Source organism: Dendropsophus ebraccatus, chromosome 3, assembly GCF_027789765.1.
Source record: "Dendropsophus ebraccatus isolate aDenEbr1 chromosome 3, aDenEbr1.pat, whole genome shotgun sequence".
In the NCBI taxonomy this organism is placed as follows: domain Eukaryota; kingdom Metazoa; phylum Chordata; class Amphibia; order Anura; family Hylidae; genus Dendropsophus; species Dendropsophus ebraccatus.
In genome coordinates, this window is record NC_091456.1 from 170,775,500 (window position 1) to 170,787,962 (window position 12,463).

At 41.9% G+C, this 12,463-nt stretch overlaps 1 protein-coding gene across 1 annotated transcript in view; it reads left to right on the plus strand.

The window, feature by feature from the left end:
• Nucleotides 1–12,463, plus strand: part of ADAMTS12 (ADAM metallopeptidase with thrombospondin type 1 motif 12) — a 258,808-nt gene that overhangs the window by 130,813 nt on the left and 115,532 nt on the right. Inside the window, exons 7-10 of the mRNA XM_069963559.1 lie at nt 4,747–4,906; nt 7,126–7,209; nt 8,248–8,372; nt 11,025–11,174. Of these exons, the coding sequence (XP_069819660.1) occupies nt 4,747–4,906; nt 7,126–7,209; nt 8,248–8,372; nt 11,025–11,174 (519 nt within the window). The remainder of the gene's footprint in view (nt 1–4,746; nt 4,907–7,125; nt 7,210–8,247; nt 8,373–11,024; nt 11,175–12,463) is intronic.

The window sequence follows — 12,463 nt, forward strand, 5'->3', positions numbered from 1 at the left end:
ATGTAAGGTTATGCATTTGGGCCATAGAAATAATAAGTACAGTTATGTGCTAAATAATAAAACACTGGGTAAAAGTACTTCCGAAAAGGACCTGGGGGTATTGGTGGACAGTAAACTCAACTTTAGTGATCAGTGCCAGGCAGCAGCTGCCAAGGCTAATAAAATAATGGGGTGCATCAAAAGAGGTATAGATGCTAAAGATGAGAACATAGTTTTGCCTCTTTATAAATCACTGGTCAGACCACATATGGAATACTGTGTACAGTTTTGGGCACCGGTATATAAGAAGGACATAGGTGAACTGGAGCGGGTGCAGAGGAGGGCAACAAAGGTCATTAAGGGAATGGGTGGGTTACAGTACCAAGACAGGTTATCAAGCTTGGGGTTATTTACGCTAGAAAAAAGACGTCTTAGGGGCGATCTGATCACAATGTACAAATATATGAATGGACAGTACAGAGATCTTTGTAGTGGTCTTTTTACTCCTAGGTCTGTAACAATGACAAGGGGGCATCCTCTACGTCTAGAGGAAAGAAGATTTCATCATCAGCATCGACGCGGGTTCTTTACTGTGCGAGTGGTAAGACTGTGGAACTCTCTGCCACATGATGTTGTCATGGCCGATTCATTAAATAAGTTCAAGGGAGGACTTGATACTTTTCTTGAACAATATAATATAACAAGTTATGGGCATTAGATTTCTGGTGATACGTTGATCCGGGTATTGTTCTGGTTGCCATTGCAGTCGGGGGGGGGGGGGGGGGAGGGGGGGGAGGGGGGGAGTTTCTCCATGTGGTGGGGCGGTTGTCTTCTGCCCCATAGGGGTTTTTCGCCTTCCTAGATCAACACAGTAGGATTCTCCTAGGTTGAACCTGATGGACTCTTGTCTTCTTTCAACCTTATTTACTATGTTACTATCTCCTCACTGCAAAAGACGGATTCAAAACTTTTAATTTTTAAAAAAAAATTTGAAAGTTTTTATTTTTGGTCAGAGAACAGAATTACTAAATACAAATGTGTATGCCGCCTCAGGCGTCTTTAGAATGAAAAGATTTTGTCAAATATGATATATATTACTAAGCACAGATCCTTAGGAAGAAAAATAATCCCTACAGTTCTCTCGTTTGATCCTCTCTAAAGTTTTCTCTTTCTAGATGTATGGCGGGTCTGGCGATGTAATAACCTCGGCTTGTCCTATGTAAAGTAGACGCTGCAGTACAGCGCTGCTTAACTAATCTGATTTGTAGAAGGAAAAATATGAAAGAGTTTGGTTTTAGAATCTCATAAAACAATCCCTGGTATCACAGGCTGCAATATCCCATGTTGCTTTACTTCAGGGCATGTATTAGTTACATGTACGGAGAGGGATCATACCATTAAAGCGCCAGCGAGCTTATAACAATACCCCAGGATTCATATCAAAGAACTTACGGACTGGTATTGAAGTTTCAGGAACAAGTCGATGCATCAAAGAATCAGCGAATCGTTTTCTTCTTTAGATGATGAATTAAATTTTCCATTTGAATAGGGTTTTTTTATGTAAATGATTTAAAGGACCCCAACACCAAAAACAGTTTTGGCCATAGGCACAAAGCTGGTACAGCTGCTGCTCCACATTACAGAGCCATAGGCAAGCACCACCGTAGCATCTGATCTAGAAGCAATGCACTAAAGTTTATTTCTGAGATCAAAGCTGGCGCGTTCCGATCCAAGTTATTTAAAGGGTATCTTTCTAACATTTACAAAAACCTTTTGATAGAAACACGCACAAAAACAGATGCTAAGATATGCCGTATACTTAATAGATATTCAGAATGGCAGACCTGCCATAGAAAAAGAAGAAAAAAAAGTTTCTTAGCATGTCATTTCATTAACTAGTGTGCACCATCCCAGCGAGTTAAGGTGACCTAATAGAGGAGAACATTCTACACTGTACTGTGCAGTGGCCTCTCCTGGGCTAATACTGGTAAAAATATTATATTACCAAACCACCAGAGAAGCCCCGCTCGCTGCACTGCGCTGTTACATACAGTGTGCGGGGAGCAGTGGGAGGTGCTGCTCAATTGGGCGGCCCATTGAAGTAGGCGGCGGTCTGCTGCCATCGCTACTATTACGCAAAGAGGTGAGCAGCAGACTGATTGTGATCTTTCAACATGTGCTATTGCACTAAACAATTATCGGCTGGTCGGTAAATGGCCAAATAAAGCCGATATCTGTTTAGTGTAATAGGGCCTTAAGTGCAACAGCACACTGCAGTGTGGTTAAAGGGGTAGTTTTTCAAATAATTTTGTTTCAGAAAGTTATATAGATTTGTAAGTCTTCCTTTACTTATCAGCTACTATATGTCCTGCAGGAAGTGGTGTATACTTTACAGTCTGATACAGTACTCTCTGCTGCCACCTCTGTCCATGTCAGGAACTGTCCAGAGCAGCAGCAAATCTCCATAGCAAAGTTCTCCTGCTCTGGGCAGTTCCAGACATGAAGAGAAGTGGCAACAATAAAACATTATGATTTTTCCTTAAAAACAAGCGATACTAAAAAATAATAAAAAAATAATAATGGGTGTTGGAAAGTGACAAAAGAAATCACTGCATCCTTAGAGAGGTATTCCAGTTTCCTAAAACTATTTGAATAAAACTATCATCCTATGATATTTAACTTATTGATACATTATAATCACTAATAGTACTGCCTTCTGCGTGATTTTGTGTGAATCACCCCTGACAGAAAGTTGTGTAGTTCTTTCATTTCCTGTGCTTTATTGTCTCCAGCTTTCCCCTCTCTCCTGAGACAATACATCATCCTCTGCTAGATCTCGTCTCTAACCAACAAAACACAGTAATCACTGAACTCAAGGAGAACAGTGAAAAAAAACTCCAATGAAGTACTCAATCAACAGTCTCCACTGATGCCCCCAAAAATTTTAATATGCAAAACAAGAGTCCGTGGAGACTCGGTTGCGAGTCTCAAAACAGGGGATAGCCAGATATTTCTAGCCTGTTGCCACGGGGTACCTCCATGATGGGGAGAGCACCACACCACCCTGATAGGTACCCCCTTAAATCCCACTCGGTTGCGAATATTGGAACATAAATAGGGAAATACCATGGTGGCCCCTTTTTGTCAATGTCTAACTCAAGGTACGAGTATTGCAACCATGACAAGGGCTTGCCTAGGCAGGCTTCCATCCACAGACAGCTGTTTCGGTGTATCTGCCCCTCGTCGGTGTGGAGTAGGATTCTGGCTAGTTGGGGCAATGACAAACTAACCAACAAAACACAGTTATCACTAAACTCAAGGAGAACAATGAAAAAAACTCCAATGAAGTACTCAATCAAGAGTCTCCACTGATGCCCCCAAAAATTTAAATATGCAAAACAAGAGTCCGTGGAGACTCGGTTGTGAGTCTCAAAACACGGGATAGCCAGATATCTCTAGCCTGTTGTCACGGGGTGCCTCCATGATGGGGAGAGCACCACACCACCCTAGCCCCTTAAGACCCACTCGGTTGCGAGTATTGGAACATAAATAGGGAAATACCAGGGTGGCCCCTTTTTGTCAATGTCAGGTGCGCCCACATCCAAATTCAACAGAAATTAGGATCATCCGGACGGTGCTGCAGTCCTGGCCGGAAAGATCTTCACTGATACCGGCCACTCTCTTACACGGCGTGTCACAGAATGGGCGGTGTCATATGATGTGTGAACCTGGCCATAACGTGAAGCTTTTAGGCTAGAGTACAAAATCTTTGGAGCCTATAAGACAATAGGGCCATGGTGCTACTGCTAACACTGCACCCCTCTACCCCCTATACCTACACTCTTGCTATGTATTACACAAAATTCTGATGTGTTTTTTATTTAACCTAGGGGCACTAGTATCAGCCATAGGTGTGAGGTGCAGCGCTCTTTTTCTTCCTTGAGCCGCGTTTTGTTTCTCTCTTTTCTCCGTGTTTTTGCACTCCTCCTGGTGAGACCCACATGACCGCAATTAGCAGGAGACACCTGAGTGCACATGGTTTTAATCCCTCCTGTCTTTTCCCATTCTGTCTGCAGCAGCTATGGTGAGCGCAATACCTCATCCAGACTTGTGCTGTTTGGGGGCGACCTTCTCCGCTGGCGGTGCTGGCCGGGTTCTGGTGTGGTGTTTTTGGGTCTGGTCCTGTGGCATGGGGGTCGCAGGGCCGTCCCATGGCCCCCGTTCCCTGACTGTGCGTGCCTGCGGGGTTGGTGGCCACTGACTGGCACAGTGTGGACTTAGTGTAGGGACCCATGTGTATCAGATACCTGCACGATGGTACATGGGGCAGTATGGCTTGATCAATTCATACACAAAATTCTGATGTGTTTTTTATTTAGCCTAGGGGCACTAGTATCAGCCATATATAATAATACGGTTCAAGTAATACGTGAACCGTATTACTTGATTTTAGGACTGGCCTCAGTTTTCATTAGCAAAATCAACTGATCACCATGGCAGGTGACATACAAAATGGGTTAAAAGATCTGCAAGTATTGAAGAAAAATAGTCACCAGTGGTATCTGAGAGGCCCACAGTGGTGTCCATATGTATCATAGTTCATCGTATTATATTTTAATCCTTCTTTTTATTCTATTCCAAAGCAGAATGTTATACAATAGTATCAGAATAGTCAACCGTTTTAGGTCGTCTTACATGTTGTTTGACCTGACCTGTTTGATGTTTTTCAGATGACTCCATCTCCGCTCTCCGACATGAACGCCAAAGGGAGAAATGGGAGAGGACGCATATGAGGAGTAGAAAGATCTCTCCACGGTCTGTCAGCAAAGAGAGATGGGTGGAAACTCTGGTGGTCGCTGATACTAAAATGATTGAATATCATGGAAGTGAGAGTGTAGAATCGTACATCTTCACCGTGATGAATATGGTAGGCATCTGCTCTGCATCATTGTTATATTGTGCATAGATAGATAGATGTGACATAGATAGAGAAAGTCTAGTTCCTGTGAGATGTTACTACTGGGGATGAGCAAAACTGGATTAGCAACAAAGTTTGCAAAAAATTGCTTAGTTAACAAAGCAAATTTTTGCAAACTTCATTTTTAAATTTTGCAAAAAAAAAAAAAATTATATGCTCATCTGTCAGCGCTGGTGTCCACCTCTGTGTCTCCAGTGTCTTCAGCCGCCTCCAGCCTGCTCAGCCAATTACTGAGACTAGACAGTGTGACGGCCAGAGCTTTGGCTTAGCTTTTTTACGTCATGAGTGAAAGCCCACTCAGCCATCAGCCCAGCCCATTTAGCCATCAGTGATTGGCTGAGCAGGATTTTAGCTGCTTGGGACACTGGACATCTGAGACTGAGACCACCGAGGGGATGTAGACAGGTAAGTATTGATGAGCGAACAGCTGAACCGCAAAAAAAACAGCTAAACAATTGTTTAGCTGTTTTAGTGTAGTTCATTAAGATTTAGTAGTTCGTGAATTTTACGCCATAAAAACTCGAACCTGTCAAACTGTACTTTTAAAAAAGTCTCTAGTTTCTATCACTAACCTGCACCATTCAAAAAGTTGATCAGCATTAGTCTCTTTCTACTCTATGAGGGAAACAATTTAAAGGTCCTCTTAGCAGTCCTTGACCTTATCAGACCTTCGGTCAGGTGTGGACTACCTCTACTACTACTACCAAGAAGCAACCGGTATGATACCTCTTCATCACCTCGGGGACTTTAATATCTGAGGAACTAGATCAAGCCACTTACTGACTCAGCACGGGTTAATTCTTTACCACCTGTTCCATCTGTTGCTACCTTCTTCAAGTTGAAATAGTACCTAAGGAACAACTCCTCAACATCTTTCCGCTCCAGTTGTTTGGATTTTACTGGCACTACCACTAGAACAGACATGTCAAACTCTGGCCCGCGGGCCAAATCTGGCCCCCAGTGTCATTATTTTTGGCCCCCCCCAAGGACATCAATTGATTTCCTAGAGCTGGCCCACAAATGTCACAGCAGATTATTATATGGATGGTACGGATGGCCGTTGAGACCACCTATTATAATCTTCTAGGACACAGGCAGTTTTAAGCCTGTGGCCTTGAAGTGAGTGAAACACTTTCGGGCAGCGTGGTGACATCACCACAGGTCCTGCCCAAGGTCCAACCCAGTCTTCCAGTGGGGGCAGTAATTAACAACTATAGGGGAAACTATTGTTGGAGCTGAATACTATGTGGAGCACTACTGAGAGGGCTGGCTACTAAGTGGGGCACTATTGCAAGGGCTTGCTTATATATTGGGAGTACTATTACTCTATAGGGCACTATTGTGACGTCTGACTATTATGTGGGGCACTAATGGGAGGGCTGGCTACTATGTGCGACAATATTGGAAGGGCTACATGCCGCTCTGCATGCCTCAATAAATATCATAGTTGGCGACTTTGTCCAATTTTTCAATATTGGCCCACTGTGTATATGAGTTTGACACCCCCGCACTAGAACATCAAGGGCCCAAAACACAGTCAGCCTAGATACTGTCAACCAGGGGGTACCCTGGGAAAACTCTTTACCAACATCTAACCACCTGCATGGAGGCTCCCCCACGTGTGCACTGGCCCAAGGAAGCATGGGACTTCACCCTACTAACAGTCATCACTATGACAGGACTGTGGAACACCACAAAGCTCAGCCTACTGATGTCGTGTGTCAGCTGTCTATAGACAGAGGTGCAGCATTAAACTTCTGGTCACCAGTGTACCAGGGCCCTCACCTAACCATGTGCCAGTTATAATACTGAGGTTTCTTGACCACCTTCGATAACCAGGGTCCATGTACAACGCCAACCACCACACCTCTATAGCCATGCCCCTGAGGAGCAGCTTTGTACAACTCCTACCACACCTATTATAGCCACGCCCCTGAGAAGCAGCTTTGTATAATGCCACACTTTCACTCATATAGCCACACCCCTGAGGAGTTTTTTTCTTCATTTTACAGTTTTACAGTTTCCTCCTCCATTATCAGTAATACAGGATCTCATACAGTCTATTCATCGTTCTTCTTTCTATGCTTGCTGGTTTCCTGACATATTCTGCTCTGTTCCTCTCCCGGGTTATTACAGGTCACCAATTTCCATCTCATTATTTCTAACAGGTAGCTGGATTGTTCCATGATCCTAGCATCGGTAATGCAATTCACATAAAAGTTGTGCGTGTCATTTTGCTGGAAGAAGAAGAGGTAAGGTGCTGCATTGTGCTATATCAGTTTTCTGAATATAATTAGACATTAACTCTTTTAGTCTTTCTACAATAGATGCTACATCGGTGCTATACTAAATCTTTTTTTACTGAATAAATGCTGATCACATCATCTTAAGTGTTTCTTGTCACTTGTCTGATTTAGTGAAGGAGAGCCCACCGGAGCCCTCTTATAGAGATTTATTTCATTAACCCTATACTCTATATATCTATACATGCATTTATTTTATTAAAGGGAAACTATCAGCAGGCTAGAAGAATCTTTTTGGTGTACTCACCATTTTCATGTACTTTGTAGTTTAATCCATATACTAATGTGGAGGTTCAGTGCACTGGGGGGGGGGGGGAATCCATCCTCCTCCAATCTGCCCCGGGCGTCCACTTCTAATTAATATCTATTCAGTGTTCTGCAATGATAGGCACCAGAGTGATTTCACTGCAGAGCGCCACCCCAGAATTCATTAGAAGAAGCGGGCTGGCTGGGGTGCATCAGTGCAACGGCGCCAAGGGTCAAGGCAAGAAAGTTATCTTTATTACCAGCAGTGCAGTATTTTTTTTACTTCAACAGAACCAAGCTGCAATACCACACCTGAACTGAGGACAAGGGTGGCACAAATTCTTTAAGGGGTTTTCCAGGTTTTAAAAACGTGCCCATTTTCTTCTACAACCAGCATCACTTTTGTCTTCAGGATGGGTGTGGTGTTTTGCACCTCAGTTCTATTTAAGTAAATGGAGCTGGAGTGTAATACCACACACAACTTGAGAAAGGGGGGGAGGGCTGTTTTGCAAGAAAGTAGCTGTACTTTTTCTAATCCTGGATAACCCCTTTAAAAGAAGAACCTAAGATCCCTAAATTCCCTGTTGCCCACCTACAGGAACAGGCACAGTCTGCAAATATTCTCACCACAAGGGGTGTAGTATTGGCCATTGCTTCCATTTTGAAGAGCTCCAAATATAGTAGATGAAAGAATTGCTTTTGTTAGAAAAAAAATTAAAAAACATTATTTTTCTTGTCCAGGAAGGCCTAAAAATTGTCCACCATGCCGATCAGACTTTGGCCAGTTTCTGTAAATGGCAGAAAAGCATAAACCCGAAAAGTGATTTACACCCAGCCCATCACGATGTTGCTGTATTATTAACAAGGTATTTATCTGTCACATACTTTACCTTTCAGCTCTGCTGTATAGACTGAGGCAGGCTCAGCAGAGTCATCACATTATCATTGGTGGATGAGGCATTTTATAATTATTGTGGGAAAATAAATATCAGTAATTCTGTATGTATATGGTTGGCACTGAGTAATATGTATTGCAGGGTTTCCTATGGGAAAGTATGTACTGCTTTTTGGCCACAAGATGGCATTATTTCTTTTACAGCGAGCAAAGGCTAAAGTATAGGGGTTGTATTGTAAGTGTGTGGAAAATTGCCAACCACCTCCCTATTCCTGGGCCTATCACAAGCCCTTCCTAAAGTCCTCCAGTTCTGCCCTATCAGGTTTAGAGTTGCCACACAGCCTGCTCCACCAATAGGAAGCTAGTCCTGACCCTTACTTATAAGACTGGTGAGCAGGGCAAGTCCAGTTCATTTTAGTCTAGTGTGAAGAGAAGAGCAGTTAGCCAACACAACTATTCTTCTTCAAGTTCCTGCAAGTCAGACTATGGCCCCCTAAACCACTAAAGGGGTTCCTGCAGTCCTAAACAAGGGCCATTTCTGAAACGGTTAGAGAAATTACTCCTAGCTGGTGTATCCTGCTGAAACCTGCCCAGTCCTAAGGAGAAGTCCGATGGTGGGCTCTTCCCAGTTGTTCAAACCTGGGGCCTCTACTACTGGATCTGGCACTCTGTGATCTCTCCAGCATTAGGCAGAACTTTATAGCCATGAGTACGGATTATTCCTCCTATTCAAGGTATTATTGCAACTCTAGCCAAGGTTGTCAGAATCCCCCTAACAGAGTGCTGTGCGTATCTGGAAGGGTTCCCTTAGCCTAGTAGCCCCATCACTACAAGTACCAGTCTTCCATAACACTAACAGAGACTTTTGCATACCTCAAGTGCCACTAACTACAGTCTATCCGTTAAAACAGTATTGCTTAAAAAAAACACTCTGTGTAAACTGAGCCTTTAAAATGTCTTTCATATTAACTTGTCAGATATTTGTAATTTATTTTCATTAAAAAAAAATATTGTCTTGCAGTACTTATCAGCTGCTATATGTCCTGCATGAAGTGGTGTATTCCTTCTAGTCTGACACAGTGCTCTCTGCTGCCTCCTTTGTCCATATCAGGAACTGTCCATAGGAGCAAATCCCCAAAGAAAACCTCTCCTGCTGTCTGAATAGAATACCATTTCCCGTAGGACATACAGCAGCTGATAAGTACTGAAAGACAAGATTTTTTTTAATAGAGGTAAATTACAAATCTCTGGCACCAGTTAATTAAAAAAAAAAAAAAAACAACAACATTTTTTTTTGCTGAACTACCCTTATAAGTTCTCCTGGTGCTTTCCTAAACTGCACCACTACACCACATTTACTTATTTATTTTACTTTCTATCATCTTATTTTTTATAATATATTTTTAAGTTTCATGAACTTTAGAAGATAATAGTGATAAAACAATAGCGGAATAATATAATAATAAGAAAGCAATACCGCATAACGTCTGTGGGTTTTTTTCTGTGTAACCAGATCATTCCAGGTGAGAAGTCATTTCAGGTCATCCTCTGTACACTTCCGCGGTTCAATCTAATTGATCTTTTTCTTTCGACGTCTAATCATGTCATAAATCTGTACGGACAACGCAAGACAAATTTATTGACCAACAAGCAGAGTTCATTAGGGAGATTGCACTTTCTATGGTTTTACAATACTTTTCCATTGAGCTGGACTCTCTGTGACGACGTCTCGTAATTCATCCAGGACACTGAGAACAGATGGAATTATAGGTCTTTAAAGCCTCCAAGACATGGGATGTGATTTTCTAGAGATGTCAAGGATTCTTTCTCTCATTTGCCTCTTCTTCAGAATCGGTAACGGGAAACTTAAAGTGTACCTGTCATCAGAGAAAACTCTTGACATATCAATGTGTTTTGATCGGTCTGGGTTTAAGTGTTGAGTTCTGTACCGATCGGGAGAAGACCACGATAAGCATGGTCCTCTCTCAGCTCTGTGTCAGGCTCAAAATGTAAGCCTGAAATTTGTCACCGATGCTCATTCTCATGACATGTCAAAAAGTTTCTTATGATGGCAGGTACACTCTGGACTCTGCATGCCACAGACATGGCCCCACCCACAAATTCACCACATGCCCCCATACCTATACCCAAAGTGTTCCTGTTAACATAGACATCAAAGTCATCTAAACAGAGCGTCATTAGACAACCACCCCCATAAAAACATGTAAAAATTGAAGATGGAGCATTAAGTGCAGTTGAGGGCTGTGATCACAAGGGGTGCAATCCTTACTACCTGTTGTGCCGGGAATAAGCGCCGCAATGATGCCAATCCTGGCTCGGTATTCCTTTGTAATGGGCTCCAGCAGCCAATAGTAATTGCCCATACGTAGATCAATGCAGTACATAGGTATTGCATTGAATTTTATGTGAAATCAGCTAAGTGTACATTTAAAAAAAAAAGTTCTTTTTAAGAATAAAAAAATAATGAGGGGTAGAAATGGTTCCAATCCTGTAACTATTGACAGCAATATGTAAAGTGGCCAGAAGATTTATACATTACCTAATGGTATAGCACATATACAATTACATGAAGCAGCATATCTGATGATTTTCTTTGTTTCAGGAAGGATATTTGTGCGGGTAGGAACAGCCCCTGTGAAACATTAGGCTTGTCCCATCTGTCAGGCATGTGTCAGCCATTCCGAAGCTGCAACATCAATGAAGACTCTGGGCTCCCCATGGCATTTACCATTGCCCATGAGATTGGACACAGGTAAGGATAGATAGACAGATAGATAGATAGATAGATAGATAGATAGATAGATAGATAGATAGACAGATAGATAGATAGATAGATAGATAGATAGATGGATAGACAGACAGATTATTCCAAATGGTTCACTTACTTTTTCTGGCAAAGATAGATGACGAATGGATGAATGAAAGAAGGTCACTTACCAATACTTTTCAATTTCCTCCAAGGCCTCAGACTTTTCCTTCTATTTCTGTACCATAATTTCCTTCTAGAATTAATGTTTATGAAATTTCCAGAAATAATTGATGATATATGTCCTGCTATCTGATTGGTTCCTGACTCCATCACTTTAATAAATAGGTTATGGTGATTTTCACTGAGTTATAAATAAAGAAGAGATTTCGGGACATTAATAGGCCTAATGTAATAAAATACCCGTAGCCTATAATTTCTTATTTGAATCAACTTTCAATTCATCAATTTTATTAATATAGAAAACTGTCACTAATCTGACCCATAATTTATAATTTCCTTCAAAATATTTAAATGTATCCATCATTTGCATATAGCCATGAGAAGTTATTTAAAGTGAATATTTAAAGGGGCCGTTCCATGACAGTCCATCTTTAGTAGGTCTAATTTTTTTACTCCAGTCTCTCAAAAGAATTTCTTTCTAGACTCTTACATCACAGGGAATTACAACTACTGATCTATGTTATTGGGTTACACAACAGAGATTGCCAAAATATCTCCTCCTTCTCTGACATCACTTCCTGCTTTATTTGTTGAAACGGCATTTCATGGATTTCCTGCTCTGCCCATTCCTGCTTGCACACTGCACATAATACAGGTCACCGTAGAAGCCCAAAAGACTCTGAAAAGTAGCATACAGCAGTAGTTGTTATTACCTGTGGTATAAGTATCTTTCTTATACAGAGCAGCTTGGTAACTCTTATTTGGGGAAAAGGGTTAATAGTGCATGTTACATGATCCCAGAAGGTCAAGTGAAAATTTGTGGTTTGAAATTCACTTTATGTACAGTTAAAGGGGTATTCTCATCATCAAAGGTTATCCAGGAGAGGGGATAACTAGCTGATCGCTTAGTCATCAGCAATATTCGTAAGCCCCATAGAGTTAAATGGAGTGTTGGCTGCACTGCAATTTTATTCATTTGCCAGACATTTGACCTCCATTCTTGGAATCGGTGAGGGTCCCAGTCATGGACCCCCACTGATTAGCTACTTATCCCCAATCCTGTGGACAACCTTTCATGATGAGAATACCGATTTATGGCTCCATACACACAA